Genomic DNA, 21,307 nt, shown 5'->3' on the forward strand with positions numbered 1-21,307 from the left:
AACATATACTACCTCCGTTTCATAATTATTGTTGAAATATTACATGTATTTAGACGTTTTTTATGAATAGATACATCCATTTTTGGACAAATTTGAGACAAGAATTATAGAACGGAAAGAGTAAATTTTATTGAATGTACGACAGTCCTTCATATACATCAATAACTTATATTGCACCCTTTTTTTTTATCAACAGCCCTAATAGTGCTGCTCACCGAGGTAAGTTTATTCTTCTTGTTGATGTGTGTTTTCAGACATATACTCCCTCCGGCCGTCTCATATTAAGTGATTCAAATTTATCTAAATATGGACAAATTTATGTACTAAAATACGTCGAGATACATGTATTTCGGCACTTAATATGAGAGGTAGGGAGTATATAGATAGCTCACATCACATTGGACTGGATCAATCATCTATAAAAATCATCGGACTGGATCCTGTTATGTCAGGCCACGTGCAACTAAAGAAACAAACATATGCTGTTGTATCTACACTTGATACCCCTGTTAGAATAAGAACACTAGTAATTTAGAATACGACTCTTAAAATAAGAATGAGCTTTGGTTCCAGTGTATGTACGTATCCTAACAAACTAGCCTATGTTAACACAATTAAGTTAATCCAACACAGAAGCATCTCGCACCGCATATGCCTCCGATTCTGCCTGAAAAACATATACATATGTAATCAACTCAGAGCCGGAGTACATTGCTATCTACCTAGCCAGGCACAAAGTCTACTAGCTATAGCTACCAGCTTACCAGCAGTTCATTCCATTGCAGTCACCAATATATTTTTTATACAATGATGCAGTGAGCAAGATATTTTTTTACACAAGAGTACTCTTTATACAATGATTTAAGGTTACATGCCAGGCAGAGGCAGCTGATCCATTAAATTTAGGTTGACCTAATCTCACTCTGCAGCAAGTCTTGTATATCTACACTGGGAGGGGTCATTTCAAAGCAAACTGAAGATGTACTACGGGTACATTTCACTTGACCATGACCAACGGCAAGATACCGTATATTCCAATTTCCAAGTCGGTCTCACCGTCTCAGGCTAGCTTAGGTGCGCAAGAACAGACCACATGCATTGCCTAGCCATTAATTGATCCGTGTTGACTGAAAGAGATAGCAAGCTAACTACCAAACAATATTGGAGTTCAGAAGTCAGAACTATCGTAGCTAGTACAGCAGGAAGCTTCTCAGAAGCTGTCATCTCCTGCTTCACACTCAAGGAATGCAATATTTTCCTCAAAAAAGATTTTGGATATTAACAGAATTCCTGGATGTATCAGAGAATGACCTGCAGCTTGGGATCCATTTGTTTATTTCCCCATCATACGGCAAGAGCAAGAGAAAGCGGCCATTTGTTGGTTCCTCCTTGCTTCTATCTGCCTTGTCGCCTTGGCCTCCAACAACAAACTCTAACTGTCCAAGGGTATACGCTTTTTCACTTTTATTATCTTCTCTTCTCTAAAGAGATTGCTTGCTGCTTCTTCTCTCTGGTATGGTAGCTCTAGCACTAACAGTTGGTGACTGAGCATGGCTGTGGTCAGCAGAGCTCGCGCTTCTCCCCCTTCGCCGTCATCATCACCATTGCCGGGCTATTCCCCTCGGTCGCCTCACCCTGAGGTGGAGAGGATGTTCATGCGTGGAGGGAGCGGGCGGTCATCCAACGGTAGCGGTACTAACAGGAGCGCCAGCCTCAGAGAGATCGATGAGGAGGCTGCGACCATCTCTGAGCCAGAGGAGGACAACGATAGCGGAGGGAAGCTGCACGTGGCTGTCGGGAAGGACCTCAAGGACAGCAGGTCCAGCCTCATCTGGGCAGCCGGGAACCTCCTGCACGGTGGTGATCTCAGGCTTGTCCTGCTGCATGTCCATCAGCCTGCCGAGAGGATTATGAACGGTAACAGTTAACTTTGATTTTAATTGACCTTTCTGAATCTCATCTGCACCAACTCATGGAGATGGAGTAGCTACTAATTTCTGATGTTATTGTTATTTCTGTCACTATTTCAATCATTTCAGAAGTAACATGTGTATTCACGGTAAAAGAAACAAACCTTGTTCTTACTGGATTTGTTCCCCATCTCCATGTCCTTTTTCATACTCTGCTTACCAAGAGAATGCGCTGCAGAAATGATACAAATGAACTTAGAAGCTGCTGCTGTCAGATAATTTTAGAAAGCACTCGCCTCTCTTAGATAAGCATTGTAGTACTTGTTTAGTACTCTATGGTAATGTTTTTGATTACTCCAGTGTTTCCATATGCGCAGGATTATGCAAGGTCCCTGCAAGCCATCTGGAAGAAAAGGAGCTCAGAGCATACAGAAGGATCGAGAAGGACGATATGGATGCACTTTTAAATCAGTACCTTAATTTCTGCAGAATATCTCTAAAGGTCAGTTAACTAGTTCACTAAGGCTATATGAATTAAGAAATCATATTCATTTCATTCACGGTTACATGTTATATGCCATCTCACCAGAAATAATAAATTTACAGGTGCAAGCCGAAACACTAGTGATCGAGAAGAACACTCCTGCACATGGCATTATAGAGCTCATTGATAAGTATCACATTACAAAGCTTGTTATGGGAACATCTTCCGTCTCAGTGTACGTCCAAATGCAATATTCCAGCTTTACAATGAGGTTTCATTAATAAACATAGTATATCAAAATTATTCTTAACTGACCTGCTTCTGTAGAAGAAAGTTCCACATGTGGTAAACACGAAAACCCCACAGAATAACACGAGTCATGTAATTACATGCTCGCCTCTAGTATAAGTAAATTTATTATTTGCTGCAAATGTTTGTGTCACTGTAACAAGAGGAAACAAGGCAGCACGACCAACTAGTCAATATTTCTCTTAAACAATAGCCGTTCTAGCACAATCAAACATTTGTCTGTCTTTTGTATTTCTTGCTTAGAGAATGACAATCCTTAAATCCCAAGTTGACATTAAACTCTCCTTTAATGGTTTTAATAGTTATCAATTCATCTCTCCCTTTGTCTAAAGTCTAAAGTAGAAGTCAAATATTCTAATTAATATAGAATCTAATTCTTTATGTTGATTATGAATCTTCCATGAACAGGAAGAGGAACATACCAAAATCAAAAGTTGCAGCCAGTGTTCACCTACAGGCCAAACCATATTGCCAGATCTTCTATGTTTCCAAAGAGACTCTTGCTTGCTCTAGGTATGAACGTCATACAGACAAGCAAAAATGCTTCTTAAAGTTTGCAATTTCATCTTGAGCAACCAGTCAAAATTATTTCCAGCCTAACAAAACAACACTGTCATGGTTCTTCATCAATTATAGGGAAGCCACTCAGCTCTCTGTGAAACCAGAGTCACCCAGAAGCAGCTGCGCGAGCTCTCTCTCAGATCAATCTGAGTTCCCTGCAAGATCAGCGTCATTGCCACCAGGTCATCCAGGTTTCTTAGGCTCTGCAGATCAAGAAGCCCTTCCTCGACGCTCCAACTCAGTTAGTTATCCCTTGTCAGGATCAATAGTGGACAGTGTGGAAAACCTGTCACTTGCAAGGCGGCAATCGATTGATATGACATCAACAGTTTTCTCACCAAATTCCAGCCAACAAAGCACTGTAGGATCCTCATTAGATCTGAAGGATTTGGACAGTATGGATGGATCGCCAACACCTGTTTCAATAGCAATCTCTGAACATCAGCATTCCATGGTAAGCCATATTGGACTGAGCAGTGTTCTCAACCATAGCCACACTTTTTCTTCAAACTAAATAATAACTTGACCAAATAACACCGGAGTACTGTTAAGAAGCACTATATTGTCAAAAATGAATATGACTAATAAACTGTGAGCATCAAGATGTCACAACTCCCATTTGCTGCTAATTGTAGTGAAAACAAATTCTTTCATGTATTTCTGTCGAGAAACAGCATAGCAGATGAAGGAAAATGACATCCACATTACATGTAATGTTAGAACTCTGATTCGAAGAGGATTTTGTCCTAGCACAAGCGCAGAGAGAAAAATCGATACTAGAATGTGTTCATGGCTGTGATCTCCCTCAACCAATATTGTCTTATAATGTTTTCCAATGGCAATATGGAAAAACTCCCATATGTTAAGACTTAAAATCTTAGTGCTACTGATCTATTATCCATATAGAAGTTCACTGGAAAAGTTTGGTTGATCAAGCAAGAATCAAGATCTTTAATTTCGGTCTCAGTTGTAGTACTTATTGGATACTGTTGTCATACCTATTGAATTCAAAGGAAACTTCTGCTCATATTCAAAGCAAACCACAATTTTTTACAGGTGGAAACAGTCATACAAAATGAAGTGTTTGAGCAACTGCACCGAGTCCGCAATGAGCTAGAGCGCTCAAGAAAGGAAGCATCTGAGGGACGGCAGAAAGCCGAGAAGGATCTGTATGAAGCCTCGATGAAGGTATGTTATTTGCTAATTGCTATTGCCACATACATTTAGTTATTCACTATTGTTGCTTAATATACTGTATTTTCCATAGTTTTCTTCTCCAAATACATGCAATTTACGTTACACAGTATATGTGTCTCTCAAAGTAAGCAAACTGTTTTCTTGCAGTTCAGAGCACGGGAGAATTCACTCTGCAGAGAAAAGAAGGAGGTGGAGGAAAGACTGACCAGAGAAAAGGCTGGCCTCGAAAAAGAGCACCTCAATATATGCAACGAGCTGCAGAAGGCAAATGGGAAAAGGGCAGAGCTGGAGAACAAGCTTCTTCAGGCCAATTGCAGAATAGAAGAGCTCCAACAGCTGCAAGGAGAGCTGCAGTGCGAGAAAGACCATGCTGTGAGAGAAGCTGAAGAGATGCGCCAAATAAATGGTAACATTGTATTTGGCTCCACTGGTGCAGTTGCCTTGACAGAGTTCAGCTACACAGAGATAAAAGAAGCAACCAGTGACTTTGATGACTCCAAAAAGATTGGGCATGGTGGATGTGGAAGCGTCTACAAGGGCTTTCTCCGTCATACTACTGTGGCTATAAAGAAATTCAACCGTGAAGGCACAACAGGAGAGAAAGAGTTCAATGACGAGGTAATTTTCATCATTCCTTCAACATACCAGTCACTGCATCAGATTAAGAGTAAGATGTTTTGGCAGATGAGAAAGAGTAAAAAGGAGCATCTAAATGTGTGATTTTCCAATATATTACAGGTAGAAACACTTTCTAGGATGAGGCATCCGAACCTTGTCACTCTGATAGGAGTTTGCAGGGAGGCCAAAGCATTAGTTTTCGAATTCATGTCAAACGGAAGCCTAGAGGACTGTTTGCAGTGCAAGAACCAAACACATCCACTCTCGTGGAAAATGCGCATCAGAATTGCTGCCGACATCTGCATAGGACTTATTTTCCTCCACTCCAACAAACCAAAAGGCATTGCCCATGGTGATCTGAAGCCTGACAATGTCCTTCTCGACGCTAGCTTTGTTTGCAAACTGGCAGACTTCGGGATCTCTCGTCCCCTGAATCTGACAAACACCACTGTCACCCCATACCACCGAACAAACCAAATTAAAGGCACAATGGGATACATGGATCCAGGATACATTGCTTCAGGGGAGCTCACAGCGCAATATGATGTTTACTCTTTTGGAGTAGTTCTGATGCGATTGCTAACTGGCAAGAACCCCCTCGGCCTTCCGAACGAGGTGGAGGCAGCCTTGAGCAATGGACTGTTGCAAGATATAATGGATGCCTCTGCAGGGGATTGGCCACCTGAGTACACTGAAGAATTGGCAAGACTGGCACTGCGATGTTGCCGGTATGACAGAAAGAAGCGCCCTGATCTTGCAAACGAGGCCTGGGGTGTTCTGCAAGCTATGATTAACTATCCAGATGACAAATCCGCGACACCATCATTTTTCATCTGTCCAATGACACAGGTCAGTTATGGGCCTTATGGCAGCTTTATGTTGTTGGTTTTAACTAGCACAATACCTGTGTGCTGCTACAGACTAAAAATTAACTACATATTTAAAAAGAATGTTCTACTGTGATCTATTAATTTGGATCGAGCAAAATAAACAGGCGGCAGTCTGAAGTTGACCGGCCACTGCCACCAATTTAGATCTTTATAGGAGTAAAAGATATGCTCCAGCACTCTGCACATAAGTAAATGTGAAATGAAGTCTATATCTAATCAACATGGTTAACAAATCAAATAGAAAAATGCCACTGCAATTTTCATCTTTCAAAAAATGCCACTGCAAATCTGCAGATTCTTTGAAAAATGCCATTACAATGGGTCGAATTTTTCGAATTTGCAAGATATAGATATATAAATCAAATTAAGTTAAGTACTTCAATCATGTAATGCCACAGGTCGCACCAACAATTATCTTATGTTTACCTGATCAGTCGCCTAAAACCTTTACAATTTAGTCACTGCAATAGTTAATATTGACTTGAATATAACGAGGCTTTATTTGCTTTCAGATAGGCGGTTAGTGTTCACCTTTCAAATATATAACCTTGAATATTTATAATATTTTCAGGAGATCATGAGGGATCCACACATTGCAGCTGATGGATTCACATATGAAGGTGAGGCTATAAAGGACTGGCTTCAAAGGGGGCATAAAATGTCCCCCACGATCTACCTCGACCTCGCACACCATGAGTTAATACCGAACAATGCCCTTCGTTTCGCAATTCAAGAATGGCAAATGCAACAGAAACCGTGATTTTAACCTTCCATTTGATTTGTATTATGTCATGTTTTAAGTGTGCATAGCCTAGAGAAAGTTTTTCCCACTTGAACAGTTAGCACTTTCTCAATGTTTGGAGCACACAAATGTGAAGTGATGTACATGAATTCAGACTCATTGTTTGGAATGAACTTGCATGCAATGTAACTTCAGCAATAGGATTGAATCAAGAAAAAAACTTTACCAAGAGGACGTGGGATGATAAGTGATGTATATAATGTATACCCATTCGTCCTCTCACTTTCGAAAAGTTAGAAGTTCATTTACAATAAATCAGCATGGTTTCCAAAAAATACAGGAAATCAGCAATCAGATTGTCACGTGTGTGGGCACGGACACCGGGAGTGCGAGCACCCCCTTTGTTGTTTAGGTAGAGTGGCGTGAGGAGCGCCCCGGACTTCACCGGTAAGGCCTCAATTCTGGTCGCTTTACCCAGGTTCGGGCCACCCGGAGGTGTAATACCCTACATCCTGCTTTGAGCGTATGAATGGTGGTGGCTGGATCAAGGAAAGATTACAAGGAGCTTGCCGGAGCGGCGAGCTCAAGCATAAACTACGGCGACCCGGGGAGGAGGGAGAAGCACATGCTGCTCTTCTCCGGCGGTCAGAAGAACCTCAACCCTTCTCCTACCTCGAGTTCTATGCCTGGACTAACCCTGATGCCAACCTTTTTTTGGGTGAAAGCCATGTGCCTCCTTTTATAGTTCAAGGGGACACCACAGTGGCGAACTGGGGCACACGGCATGCGTGCCGCTACAGGAGAACATCCTCGCTACAAGACGAATATGAAGTTGTCCGCCTGCTTTGTGGCTTTTGTCCAAAGTGATCTGTACCCGGTCCGGGGCGCAGAGAAGCTTTCGGCCTTGTCTGGGCCGAAATGGTGACAATCCTGGCACGGCATGGAAGCTGGCCGGTCAAAAGGTAAGAGTGAACCTGCCGCGTCCAGCCTGCAGTCCTCGCTGGCGAGCGTCACACCGCAGTCGCGCAATCCTGAGGACGCCTCTGAACAGGAAGATTCGTTCCAGCCCAGACTCGTGGGCTCCAAAGTAGGAGCCCAGGACTGGCTGAGGTAAGCAGTGAGTATTCTCTCCCCGGGCATCAGACCAGGCGCCCCCGCGGAGCCTTCCGGCTCCGGGTCCGGGAAAGGAGAGAACATGCACCAGTTTCCCGGGAAGACCATTCCCGGGAAGGCGGTCCTCGGGGTACCCCATCCCTGGGGAGCCTTAGGCTGCCATGGTGGGGCCGTGGCCCGTGCTCCTAGGTTCCGGAATACCCCCTATCCCCAGAGCCGACACAGATCAATCAGAACTTAGATAGTCGAGTGTGTTGAGTATATCATATCTCCTCTTCCTATCAGATCGGTCTTTTGGGACAGTTGGTTGGTATATCTAAGAAAGCAGTAGCTTGACAAAAGAGAAAGACCTGTGAGTTCTGAGCATAACAATGACGAGGTGATTTATTGGCAGCGTGATGAGGCAACTAGGAACTGGAGGAATCATAGGTCGTTATCAGCCTTGTGTTGATCAAGAACATGAACCGGGAATTCAGGCAAACAGGTGGTATGCATCAAGAGCTCATCGGGAAGACAAGAGGCAACCACAGAGCATGCGTGATTGCTTGAGATATGGTGGACTCTGTGTCGTTTTCAATCCAGCAAAAAAATAAGAACAGGAGTGAAGAAGAAGAGTTACACAATGTGTGACCTCGATTTTAGTGGACGCCATGCCAGGCATGCACTGCTCCTGCCCAGCTGACTGTAGCACGAATTCTAGAACCAAAAACGAAGAAGTGAGTGATGAGGAGTAGAGCCAAGAGGGAAGTGAGTGTATCGCATGACTTTGCAGTTTTGTTCTTTACTCATTCACAAAGTAAAAGACTTTGCACAAGTCGTCCATGAAAAAAGCAAGCACATGCCCTTCCATGGAAATTACAGTGAGACTATTGCGCAATTCCCTTAACATTATAAAGCTTACCGTCACATCACATAGCTTTGTAAACAAAACAGCCGTCCGTTTTGGCAACAACAAGTCAGCCCAAGTGTGTACTGGCAGCCTTAGCTATTACATTAGTTAGCTCAATCTATGCAAAATATCTAATGAGTCCAGATAAAAAAGATTAATCTATCAAATGGTTTGAACGAGCAAATATTAAAGGGGCAATTCCTAGAAGAAATACGCCAGGAGCCAAGCGCAGGAGACAACTCCAAAGCTGACCTTAGCTGAGCTGAGCAGAGCAGCAGGACACCAAGAAACTATACGGCTGCGATGGCCACGGCTGGCATCCCTTCGCCGCGCGCCGGCGACTCGCCGGAGCCTTCCTCCTCCGTCGGCAGCGATGGCGAAGGCGGCGAGCGCGAGAAGGTGTACCTGGCGGTCGGGAGGGAGGTGGCTGGATCGAAGGCCTTGGTGCTTTGGGCGCTGCACAAGTTCCCCAAAGACGCCGCCGCCTTTGTGCTCATTCACGTCTATTCCCGTCCCAAATTCCTCCCCATTAGTACGCCTCCTTCCTGCTCCTATTCTTCTGCTTCTATCCTGTTCCATAACGAAAAGGAATTTTCTTTTCTTCTTTTAAGATGACATTTGATGCGCTTGCCTTTTCAGCACGCGAGCCTTTGGTTTTTCCCGTCAGTTCAATCTCTGAACCATGTTCAGTTAACATGATCCCTGCAAATTTGCTTGCACTAGTGTTTCTGTTTCCCTTTGTGCAATAAAAACTAACTCAAAACGGGTGCCAAGATTAGTCAGATATTGTTCTCTCTTTTTAGTTTTTTACTACAGTAATTATGGATGCAAATATTTATGCTCCCGTGTTGTTAACAGTGGGTGCCAAGATTCCAGCTAGCCAAGTGGGAGAGCAGGAGCTGATTGCACACAAGAAGATAGAGTTGCAAAGGATCAGTGACATTTTGGATCAAAACCTGCTCTTATGCGCGCAGGAAAAGGTTTGCTTGCTTCACGCATGTCAGTTCTCAGATCAGAATGTAAAGCAAATTATGCATAGCCCCAAATCCCAATGATCTGCGGTGTATATTTCACAGGTCCAGGCTGAAAAAATGGTGGTTGAATCAGATGATGTTGCAGAGCGACTAGTGCAGCTCATTTCTGAACATCGTGTTACTGCTCTTGTCATGGGGGCAGCAGCTGACAAGAATTACACAAAGTATGTGCCTCCGAATTTCCAATGGTCTTTTTCAACTTCCATGTACGATGATCACAATAGACGAACACTTTGTGATCATTAGCAAATACTAGGGACGAATCTAACTCTTGCTTTCAAGAGTACAGGAAAATGAAAGCTCTCAAGTCCAAGAAAGCACAAATTGTAGAACAGCAGGCAGATCCTTTCTGCAGGATATGGTACATTTGCAAAGGAACACTTGTTTACCGTAGGTACGCTTGGTCGACTGCGAATGATCTTCTCTTATGTTCTTAGGATTAGGATTAGATAGCAAACTTCAAGACTTCTTTTGACATTTTTCCCTCCCTGTCTTCGCTTTCTCTACACTAGGAAGACTACTCCCCTTAGCCATGAAGCAATGCAAGAAGGCAGGCTAAAATCTGGTGCTCAAAAGTTTTCAGTGGATAGATCAACTAGCTTGTCAGAGACGTGGTGTGTCTCAAACACATGGCTACACAAACCAAATCTTGAACCACATATCGAAAGGACTAGTCCAAACAGATCCTGCGATAATGAAAAGGTAAGCACAATTATGTAAATGTCAGATCTGTACTTTTGGGCACAATATACACTTCAGATGTGATCGATGATGGAGAATCTGCTTGATAAATACACGAATAGATGGTTGTTACATTATATACTATTTTATCTTCTTTTTTGGCACAATATACTATTTTAGCTGGTACAGCACCAGATTATATTTTTGATGTTTAAGTCTAATTTTACTCCCAACTTCTAGAACTCCATTGTGTATTGACAGCAGCAAAGTGTGAAGATGGTTAATCTTTTTGAGAAAACCTTGATTGTGAAGTTTTTACCTTATCTCATGCAGGAAGATGTTAAAGAATACGACAAGCCTGACAATAAAATCCAGCATATACTCAGGGAGTTGGAGAGTGCAAGACAACAAGCTTATGAAGAAAAATGCAGTCGTGAGAAAGCAGAAAGAGAATTATTTGAGGCTTCCCAGAAAGTAAGAGTAGGTTGATTTGCATTTGTCAGTCATATCAAGTATCACGTACACTAATTAACAGTTATTTTAATTGGATGTAACCCAGTGAGAGCATTGTGAACCACCTTCAAAAACATTACTCTCGATAATAAAATTGTAGACAAATTTCAAACCACTGTTTTGGATTACTGACAGCTAAAAATTTGGAGAAATACTTTCTCACATTCAGTTTTCCCAACAGGCACAAGCCTCAGAGAATATGTACTTTGGAGAAGTGAAGCAAAAGAATGAAATAGAAGAAAAGTTGACAACAACAATGGAGGAAGTTGAGAGGCTCACAGAAACAACAGATGAACTTTGTGCAAAGCTTCAGGAGGAACGCAAGAAAAAATTGGCCCTGGAGAAAAAAATTGGCCATTCTGACCGTATCATCAAGGATTTGATGTTGCAGCGCGACAAAGCTGTAAGAGAGGTAGAAGCACTGCGCGCAAAGAAAGGAGAGTCTAGTGCAACTGCGGAGGGGACAATGCACATCACACAGTTATCCTGCTCAGAGATTAAGGAAGCAACCAACAACTTTGAGCAATCATTGAAGGTTGGAGAAAGTGTATATGGAAGTGTGTACAAGGGCATTCTTCGGCACACAAATGTAGCTATAAAGAAATTAAATCCTGAAATCACACAGTCACAGTCGCAATTCAATCAAGAGGTTGAATTGTTGTTTCTAGTTAATTATTCGCTTTCTTTCATCTCAACTGAACTGGCATTTTGCTGGTTCAGATAAATTACTGTCTTCCGGAGTTAAGTGGTTTGTGCTGCCTACTTTGCAGGTAGAAATTCTCAGCAGGGTGCGGCATCCAAACCTGGTGACTCTTATAGGAGCTTGCAAAGACACTCAAGCTCTTGTTTACGAATACATGCCAAATGGAAGCTTGGATGATCGCCTGGCTTGCAAGGACAATTCTAAACCTCTTGGTTGGCAGTTGCGCGCCCGCATCGTTTCTGATGTTTGCTCTGCGCTCATATTCCTCCATTCTAATAAACCCCATAGCATAGTTCACAGTGACCTCAAAGCATCTAATATTCTTCTTGATGGAAACAATGTAGCTAAGCTCAGTGGTTTTGGTGTTTGCCGAATGTCCACTGATGAGTTTAGAGACACCACCACTCTATATAGGCACACCCACCCAAAGGGATCTTTTGTGTACATTGATCCTGAATATGTTATGACTGGGGATCTGACACCCCTATCTGATGTATACTCTTTCGGAATCGTGCTCCTGCGCCTCTTGACTGGAAGACCAGGATTCGGGCTGTTGAAAGATGTGCAACGGGCGGTGGAAAAGGGTTGCTTGGAAGCAATATTGGATTCATCTGCTGGGGACTGGCCAGCTATGCAGGCTGAGCAATTGGCTCGGGTAGGTTTGAGATGTTGTGAAATCAGAAGAAAAAATCGTCCTGACCTGAAAACGGAGGTTTGGACTGTACTTGAACAGATGTTGCAGTCTGCTTCCACTAGGCTATGTTCCTTGTCATTTAAATCAGTATCAGAAGACCTTGGTGGTGTGCCATCCTATTTCATTTGTCCAATATTACAGGTGAGTCATGTATTTCAGTTGGTGAATACCATTTTCTTCGACTGTCTAGATAATTGATTATAATTGAAATGCGGAGGGATATCTGTAAAAATATCTTAAGCAAGTTTGATTGAAACCTTAGATTTCACCTGAATTTTTGTTTCGAATTGTTATTCTTAGGCCCTGTTTGTTTGGGCTTCTGCTTCAGCTTTTGGTGCTTCTAGCAATCTCAAAAGCACTTCTTCCGTTTACACATGAAGCTGAGAAGGACCTTTTGGTGCTTCTAGTGATTTCAGTTGATTTTTTGCATAAACAGCATTCATAATTCCAGGTCGTTTCACCTTTGCATTTATATGCTGTGCAGGATGTCATGAGGGAGCCTCTAATTGCTGCAGATGGTTTTACCTATGAAGCCGAAGCTATAAGGGAGTGGATTGACAGTGGCCACCATACGTCACCCATGACAAACCTTGAGCTACTCCACCGTGATCTTTTGCCGAACCATGCCCTCCGTTCTGCAATCCAAGAATGGCTGCAGACAAATGCAAATTAATATGTTAGCTTTATCACAACAGAACTTGGAAATGGAAAATTACTGTGTGCTTAACTCCTTGCGCAGATTAATAGGCACAAACCACAAGAATTAAATGCTCCCGCGCGTATTCTGAAAGAAAGAATAAAGGTACAGACATTGATTTTTGTTTTGTTTCTTGAGCAAAATTTGTATGTAAAATGTAATGACTTGGAGCTCCATCAGTGACATGCTGGACTTTGTAAATGGATTTATAAAAAGAAAAGTTTTCTGGTAATGATATTGCTGTTACATATGCACACTGCATGAATGAACTATCAATATTTCTTCGGGGCCTTTGAATGTTTTTGAAGAAGACTCGCCTTTGAATGTCGATGGTTCGTGAATGAATGCGCATATCAGAATGGAGTATGTTAAATTGTCATTTTACATGTTACATCCATTCTGCAAGTCTGTTAGTCACAGCATCGATCTGTCTATTCTGGAAATCTGAAATGTTCAAAATTAATCCTTTCAAGAGGTCAATCCATTCCCAAAGAGCCACCTGCTTCTTTTGTCCTCTTTGTTAATGACACAAATCCATCGAGTTGGACAAAAATTTCTCTACAAGATGTTTGATATACCCAAGTTCGTCAAACTTTCTTACCTATGCAGGTTGCTCAACAAACTCAAAAGGTATGATGTCCTTGTCTCAAATGACTGACCAAGTTCCCAGTAAATCTGATCAGAAACTAGCAGAATGAATTATCAATTGGTATCTTCAGAAATCAGCAACCAGAAAGAAACTTGTTCCACCTTGCAGTCATGGTCTATCTAGATTTTTCGCAGGAGCCCAGTTCATCATCTGACGTATCACTATGTCAAGACATCACTCATGTGTAATTTCTTCTCGACAAGCACTTCCGTCCAAATGAATATGATGAGATTCCAACAGATACAAGCTGCACCTCAATGTTTAGTATTGTACTTCAGGGTATAATGCTGGTATATGCTGGTCAACAAGTCAAGTGCTTAAAAAAAACAGGAGACGCGCTAACGTACCATTACTATATTGACAGCTTGAGAGCAAGAACTATGTGAGAGCCACCTCCAGGGAAAGAACAATGTTGCAATAGTCTAATCATATCAAATTATATCTCCTGGGCAATTTTTCCACATCTTGAAAGCAACCCTTTGATGGGCACTGCCGCACTGCCAGCCAGGGAGATAAAATGGTCTGTGATGATCACCATCTGATTGCACGACTTCATTACTAAGCATCAAAAGTCAGTCATTGAGGGCAGGCATGTACAACCAGCTTCTTGGAAGTTACCAAGGTTTCCCTCAGGATTAGATATCTCTCACTAAATACTTGCTCATTAATGAGCGGAAAATGATAAAGCTGACTTTTCTTTTCTTTTTTAAAGAAAAGGGCATAGCTATAAATTACCCAAATTAACAATTATTTTTTGGAAAATCAATGATAAAACATAAATTTATTAACATATCTCCAAGATATTAAAGGTGCATGTGGATTTGTGTCAATTCTATTTGCTTTTGAACCAACCATTAGAGAATGTGAGTCTTTTCCAAATATGCAGGACAAGTTTTCCTGCCACCAGAAACCCCCAATTAATTATCAACCTGGTCAATTCTATTTTGGAATGACTGGTGAAAGGATAAACAAATGTTTCCTAAACTGAAACTAGATTTTTCTCATTGGACTACACATAGGACCCAAAGACACTGACCTGATGACGTGCTTACAGCTTCTGCCTGCAATCAGAGGAAGGCCAAATCCAAGGCCACTCTTTAAAACCACCACCAGACTCTCTCCTTTAGCCGTTCTATGAACTGATACTTCCTAGAAAAAGCAAAGGCACAAAAGGGCCAAGGTGACACTGATATTGATGCCCCTGAGTTGATGAAGAGTTGGGGCAGCACAGCTAGGTACTTCCACAAGACTTTTAGACCCTTTCCAAATATCTTCATCTTTTCCTATTTGATGTAGTGTTTCAGCTGTTCAGGTTCTACTGAACGGCTGAACCAGATAGCAAAAGCAAATTCTAGAATTGATGTTGATTCTTGATTTTTTTAGGGCGCTATAGGGAGCGACTAATATGGATGAAGAAGAGGTTCATATTGCAGTCGGAAAGAACTTCAGAAAGGAGAAGGCTAACATATTATGGGCTGCTGCAAATTTCCCCAGGGCCACTATAACCCTTGTCAATGTTCACTGGCCATCCAAGTGGATGCCCTTCAGTAAGATTTCTGCAGCTAAATCTTTTCCGTCCTTTGTACTCTTGGTCAGCCATGTGCAACTCAGCATACTATCTTTTAACTTGTGTTGAATAGAAAGTAATATGCTATCCAATCCTCATTTGAAAATTATCGATAATTGGAAGGCAACAATTTAGCTTTTTAATCATGATTAAATGATTCAAAGCCATCTTACCTTCCATGCACTCCTGATTTCTCTACCAGACCAGGAAAGGAAGTGCCTAATCAATAACTTCGACGGTATAATAAACAGCCTTTTCCTGCTTTCCTGACATCTGGATAATGCACACAGTGCAGCAGCAGTGGGTAGCTAAAATGTTTGGTAATCGCCTGCTGGACCTAGGTCAGCACCTAGGCTATGCACGGTACAAACCGCCTAGGGATACACAGTTCTTTGTTTTGTCACATAATATTTGTTTAGTCCCATGTTTGGCAACTGATTACACACCATTAATCTTAATCAAGCAACTAATTTGGTCTTACAGACCAGCAAACACCTATTTTTATAATGGTCATAGGGTATGCAGTTCTATGTTGTCCCCAGATACTTTTTTTCTATTGTACTACACAGTTCCCAATGCATCTTTTTTGGATTATAATGTTTTCTTAAATGTTGTCTTGGGCTGGGTACTGTAGCACCTCGGGGTACAGGTGGCCCTCTTATTTTTTTAATAAAGTTCATCCCCCTTAGGCTTATTAGTCCATGCATTGTTGTTCATTCTTGGCATGATTAACAGCACATAACCAGTGGCAAATCTAATCTGGCCCATATCCCCAATTCTCTCAGGTGGAATCCAATGGCATCTGGCCTAGGACATAGGACCTAGGTCCAGAAACAACCCTCCCTAAAATGCTGTAGAAGATTACACTCACGACTTACTCAACAAAATAGTTACATTTGATGAGCAGAAATATTAACATGATTAAGTATATATAATCTTATTTTTATGAGCTACATAGATAATTCTTTGTTTCTACCCAACAACTGCAGTGGGTGGCAAGGTACTATACAAGTTTGCAGATGAAAAGGAGAAAGAGATGCACAGAGGCAGAGAAACAGAATCAATGATCAGAATGTTATCACAATACAAAGGCATATGTGATACAAGAGAGGTAAAGCTATTCTATCCTAAGATTTTACATTCGTGCTTATCAGTTATCAGAGTTCATTCAAGAAGCGATCATGAATTATCTCAGACTAGCAATAACATAAGGGGAATAATGGTTATATCTGATGCTAACAGCTAAGAAAACAAACTATGTGCACAGAGATCAAATCCATATTACATTAGGTTCTGAAAATGAATAGTAAGGGTAACAAGATAACTCTTTAACAGAAGACAAGTTTAGTAAACATGCATGCGTCCTTGCAGGTTAGGGCACATTACCTTACTCACGATGACATTCTTGATGGTCTTGTGAACCTGGTAAAGAAGCTCAAAATTAAGAGAATTGTCATTGGTTCAAGGTGAGATCATAAAGTGAACTCGTCCCCAAAAGAAAGCACTTCCCGCTTGGTATATGTTACTAACTGTAACAGCAACTTAGCACATATAAACAGTATATCACTAAACCAAGTTATGCAGGAATTTGTCAAAGCAAGCAGTGCTTCGCAAATGCTGTCAGGTTTTGGTGGTGCTCAATGGCAAATACGTGTCCACTAGGTACAGTTTCTCTGAAGTCCATATCTGCAGATGAACTACTCTTGGTAACATCTGGATCAAATCCAGTAATTACTTGATGGTTCCTCATTCATAAGTGCAGCAACGATCATCTGAAGCATACTGGAAGCAGTGGATGTGGGAGGAGCTCTGAATTGTTGGCATCTATACACGAGCTGAGCGACGAATCTGATGGATACACAACACCACTAAGTGATTTTGTAAGTACTTCTGGTAAAACATTACCAGTGCAAACAATAACTGTTTCAGTTTACAAGTTCATGACCATGGTTCAGAATTTGGTCCTAACTTATGGTGTATTCTCAAGTATGTCTCGTTTCAGGAAGATGAAACCATGGATGAGGATGGGGTGATTCAAATGGATAGTGCTGCTCAATTAGCAACGGTATAACTTGCCTTTGTTTTGCTTTCAAGACAACTTTCAGAATATGTGCATTCCAAATTTATGCCTACTCTTTAAGTTTGCCCCCACATACAGAAACAAATGACATTGTATTTGAGTTTACGCTGCACTTAAGCATGTTTGACCTTATACTTACCACTGTTGTCTCAAAGGCATGTTAATAAACTATATTGCGGTGAAAAAAACATGGCCTTGAACATGACTTCTGCAAGGTGCAACTATTTTTAATAAAATAAAGTTTTGCTCCATGATGTGCAGGAAGCTGAACACAGCATTGAGGAATCAAATGCTTATGAGGAGGAGGTGGAAAACAAATCTGAAGAGGATGCTGATCAATCTGATGAGATACAGAGTTCCAGAAATATTACTGGAGAGGCTGCAAAATTGATGGTAAAAGTTACACGACACAACCTTTGTCATAGCCTATTCTGTTTGAAATCAGAACGATGAGATTGTACACAAAAACATGGCTAGGTGAAGAATTCCAAATTATGACGGTGAAAATATGTCCAAAATAAAATTAATACTAACAAGATAAGTTTGGAGACATTGTGAGTCAGGAACGGAAAAATAGGTGATAGAAATCATGGGACACGAAGTGTATTCCACAGCATCGGTACAGCACTGAATCTTCAGTATGGCATTTGTTTTGTACAGGAGGAAATGGAAAAACTCCAAAGGAAATTGAAAGACCTACAAGATGAGAGCCATAATCATGAAGAAAACATCTTGTCACCTAGAAAAATGATTGACTTGCTGAGGGAGAGGACCTTGTCAAAAAAAAGATACCCAGATCTGCAAATTCCAGATCACATTGTGCAGTTCTCCATGGCGCATATTGGAAAAGCGACCAACAACTTCTACTCACAAAATCTCATAGGAGAAGGAGGCTATGGCCCAGTGTACAAAGGGAAACTAGGTGGCAAGGCAGTGGCTATCAAGTTATTGAGACCCCATGGTAAACCCCATGGTAGACAAGGTTTCCCAGAGTTCCAGCAGGAGGTAAATATAAATGTTTATTAGGCCATTCCTTTAACTTTCTAAGGATGCACACAACAACACATACTACGAATAACTGTAAGAAGAAGCAAACCTTCATTCATACAGTAATAAGCAAGTATACCCATATGAACTGTAGTAGAATTCCAACAGGATTGCAATTTCTGCACTTCTTTTCAGAGAACTGTTTTTACACATTTTAATAACACGTTGATGGATCAATTGTTAATCACCCATCCTCCTTACATATATCAAAACTTGTAGACGTAGATAAGTAGGTGGAACAAGCAACAGACTTGCATACCTTACTACTTGGTGAAGCATCTATGAACTGCATGATCGTAACCTGAGGAAATCCCAATCATGTTTGGAACTCCCCAGGTTGTAGTGCTGGGCAGAATCGAGCACCCACACATCGTGAGGCTGATCGGCGTGTGCCAGGAATCATGCGTCCTCGTTTACGAGCACCTCCCCAATGGCACGCTCATGGATGGGATTGCCAAGGGGCTTCCATGGAGAGACCGTGTCAGAATCCTCGCCGAGCAGCGCTCCGCGCTGGCGCACCTCCACTCCAGCCGCCCCCACGCCATCATCCATGCAGACCTGAAGCTGACAAACATCCTCCTCGATACCGGCAATGTGAGCCGGCTAGGAGACTTTGGCACGGCGCGCATTGTGCAGATGAAGCCGCTGGAGGAGGACACCATCTGCAGGCGGACGAACCCAATGGGAACGATGGGCTATATGGACCCCGTCTTCTTCATGACCGGCGAGCTCACCACAGAGTCGGACGTGTATGCTTTCGGTGTGGTGATCCTGCAGGTGCTCACAGGGCTGCTTGACCTCAATATTGTCGAGCAGGTGCAGGAAGCGATCAAGATGGACGCTGTGCACGGCCTACTGGACGCCTCTGCCGGGAGCTGGCCAGAGGTGCAGGCAAAGCAGCTCCTGCGGATCGGACTGAAGTGTTGCAGCCTGGAGCGGAAGCAGCGGCCAACAATCACCGCCGATGCCGACTGGAGATCGCTGGACATCCTACAGACCATGAGAACTGCAAGTAAATCCAGGAAATGGAGTAATGGAAGCTGAAGAACCATGCCAGCACTACAATGCACCAGCAACTTTCTGCAAAATGCCAATAAACACTAGTAGCGTTTCTGTTTTGAATAGATTACTATCTATGAATGTCATTAATTAGAACATAATGTACAATAGAAAAGGACTGTGTGTTGCTCTCACTGCAATTTTAGAACATGTAAATGGAGTGGCAATAATACTCCCTCCGTTCCTAAATTCTTGTCGTGGTTCATTGCAAGTTTAGAACATGTAAATGGAGTGGCAATAATACTCCCTCCGTTCCTAAATTCTTGTCGTGCTAACCACGACGACAACAAGAATTTAGGAACGGAGCGAGTAATAGATAAAGCGTGCATGGCGATTTTTGGAAACGTGCACCAAACATCTCAGGATCCTATTACAGCTTGAAGCAATATGTAAAACTATACTCCCTCCGGCCGGAATTACTTGTCGAAATATTACATGTATCTAGACGCTTTTTACACAGATACATCCGTATTTGGGCAAATCCGAGACAAGTAATACCGGTCGGAGGGAGTAGTAATCTTTTCATATATGATCATACTACTAGATAGCACCACAAGCTATACCTAAGTAGTAATAAAGCAATCGGATCAATGGACTGAAGGGGCTTTCACGCCAAATTTACATTGAAATTGGCATACGCAGTTCAAGCATCCAGATTTTGAGCCAGGCAGCACAACATCAGACAAACCGAGAGTCCATATCAACCTGTCCTTACCAAACAGTACAAAGTAAAGTGGGATATGATCAAATCTCCCCAACATAAATTCTGCCTGTTGCGAATAAGTTTGTGAGTGTCTGAGGGATGACTTCGCTTAAGCTGCTACAAGGCGAGCGGTTAGATTTCGACATTGACCACCACACATCGGCCACCTGACCCCCGCAATCACCTGCTACTACAAAAGCGAAGAAGAGGACACGCAATGCGATGCAATTAATCGAAAAGCAAAACGCGATGGGGATTTTCTCGGTGCGGGATTGATCGAACACAACGAGAGAGAGAGAGAGAGAGAGGGAGGGAGGTAGGGAGGGAGGAGGGGGGATTGGAAATTTGATATTACCAGACAGTTTGCCTTCCGCCGCCGCCTCCCAGGCATCCATCGCTGGCTCGCCGCCGCGCCCGCCGTACGATAACGCCGTCGCACGTTCTGACTACTCGTACCATACTCGCGTTCCGTAGGTTTCCGGCCGGCCCACTGGGTGACTTTGAGATGGGGAGGCCCATATAAACTCTTTTGCATTTTGGGCTCCTCGTTTCATCAGGTTCGTTTCCTATTTTGAGGGGACTTTTGCCATCACTTGAATAAGAAGTAACTTTTACGAATGAATAAATTACAAAAAGATACTCCCTCCGTCATATTAATTGTCTCAAAATTGCTCAAATATGGATGTAACTATGCCTAAAAAACGTCTAGGTACATGTAATAATTCGACAATTAATATGGATCGGAGGGAGTACCACATTTGGGGCTAGGTTTCAAGGTCACGTCAACTTTTGTTAATTGCAACAAATAGGTACCACTTTTCAGTCATACGCTACAAATAGCCCTAAGATGCCGATTGGAGCGCGTTGATGCTGAATCCGACAGGAGGAGCGCATAGTGATCGGTGATCCTGTGACCCAAACAGCTTCATGTAGTTGTGGTATGTTCAATAGGACAGAATATTGTGTGGACATGATCTCAAAGTTCTTTATTTGATGAATATAGAGATATTACCATCGCATTACTACTTAAAGAGATCTGCTACCTCCAATCCTAAATTGTTGTCGAAATATTACATGTATCTAGACACTTTTTATGAATAGATACATCCATATTTGGAAAAAGTTGAGACAAGAATTTAGAATCGGAGAGAGTACCGGAGAAGCACG

At 42.2% G+C, this 21,307-nt stretch overlaps 3 protein-coding genes and 1 long non-coding RNA gene across 18 annotated transcripts; 3 read left to right on the forward strand and 1 right to left on the reverse strand.

The window, feature by feature from the left end:
- The first annotated feature begins 1,162 nt into the window (after positions 1–1,162).
- On the forward strand, positions 1,163–6,942 carry LOC100831085 (U-box domain-containing protein 33). Of its 2 annotated transcripts, XM_010240237.3 has the most exons (10): positions 1,163–1,446; positions 1,568–1,917; positions 2,288–2,412; positions 2,517–2,629; positions 3,112–3,216; positions 3,340–3,718; positions 4,321–4,452; positions 4,609–5,079; positions 5,200–5,928; positions 6,541–6,942. In XM_010240237.3, the coding sequence occupies exons 1-10, from the start codon at positions 1,295–1,297 to the stop codon at positions 6,727–6,729; spliced, it is 2,745 nt and encodes a 914-aa protein (XP_010238539.1). In that variant the 5' UTR covers positions 1,163–1,294; the 3' UTR covers positions 6,730–6,942. The 2 variants fall into 2 exon arrangements, with proteins under 2 accessions (XP_010238539.1, XP_010238541.1); XM_010240239.3 differs by having other exon boundaries at positions 1,163–1,917.
- Positions 1,754–18,775, reverse strand: LOC104584738. Of its 11 annotated transcripts, XR_002966052.1 has the most exons (7): positions 18,638–18,775; positions 14,721–16,673; positions 13,786–14,181; positions 13,637–13,710; positions 13,067–13,122; positions 12,864–12,990; positions 10,296–10,433 (listed from the first exon to the last, which is right to left on the reverse strand). It is a non-coding gene; the product is annotated as an uncharacterized LOC104584738 (long non-coding RNA). The 11 variants fall into 11 exon arrangements; XR_002966055.1 differs by lacking the exons at positions 10,296–10,433; positions 13,067–13,122 and adding exons at positions 1,754–1,896; positions 2,075–2,142 and having other exon boundaries at positions 13,637–14,181; XR_002966050.1 differs by lacking the exon at positions 13,067–13,122 and adding an exon at positions 10,748–10,786 and having other exon boundaries at positions 10,291–10,433; positions 13,637–14,181.
- On the forward strand, positions 8,733–13,893 carry LOC100826586 (U-box domain-containing protein 33). 3 transcript variants are annotated; one of them, XM_024462920.1, is made up of 11 exons: positions 8,733–9,245; positions 9,572–9,693; positions 9,790–9,911; positions 10,037–10,141; positions 10,260–10,449; positions 10,762–10,902; positions 11,123–11,590; positions 11,712–12,479; positions 12,823–12,990; positions 13,637–13,710; positions 13,786–13,893. In XM_024462920.1, exons 1-10 carry the CDS (start codon positions 9,017–9,019, stop codon positions 13,691–13,693), a joined length of 2,370 nt encoding a protein of 789 aa, XP_024318688.1. In that variant the 5' UTR covers positions 8,733–9,016; the 3' UTR covers positions 13,694–13,710; positions 13,786–13,893. The 3 variants fall into 3 exon arrangements, with proteins under 3 accessions (XP_024318688.1, XP_024318687.1, XP_003576876.1); XM_024462919.1 differs by lacking the exon at positions 13,786–13,893 and having other exon boundaries at positions 13,637–13,733; XM_003576828.4 differs by lacking the exons at positions 13,637–13,710; positions 13,786–13,893 and having other exon boundaries at positions 8,734–9,245; positions 12,823–13,285.
- On the forward strand, positions 14,778–19,653 carry LOC100826900 (U-box domain-containing protein 33). Of its 2 annotated transcripts, none has more exons than XM_010240240.3 (10): positions 14,778–14,919; positions 15,068–15,231; positions 16,241–16,362; positions 16,623–16,717; positions 16,836–16,913; positions 17,014–17,131; positions 17,239–17,316; positions 17,593–17,724; positions 17,992–18,336; positions 18,715–19,653. In XM_010240240.3, the coding sequence occupies exons 2-10, from the start codon at positions 15,090–15,092 to the stop codon at positions 19,420–19,422; spliced, it is 1,818 nt and encodes a 605-aa protein (XP_010238542.1). In that variant the 5' UTR covers positions 14,778–14,919; positions 15,068–15,089; the 3' UTR covers positions 19,423–19,653. The 2 variants fall into 2 exon arrangements, with proteins under 2 accessions (XP_010238542.1, XP_003576877.2); XM_003576829.4 differs by having other exon boundaries at positions 17,254–17,316.
- Positions 19,654–21,307: the final 1,654 nt, after the last annotated feature.

Source organism: Brachypodium distachyon, chromosome 4, assembly GCF_000005505.3.
Source record: "Brachypodium distachyon strain Bd21 chromosome 4, Brachypodium_distachyon_v3.0, whole genome shotgun sequence".
Classification (NCBI taxonomy): domain Eukaryota; kingdom Viridiplantae; phylum Streptophyta; class Magnoliopsida; order Poales; family Poaceae; genus Brachypodium; species Brachypodium distachyon.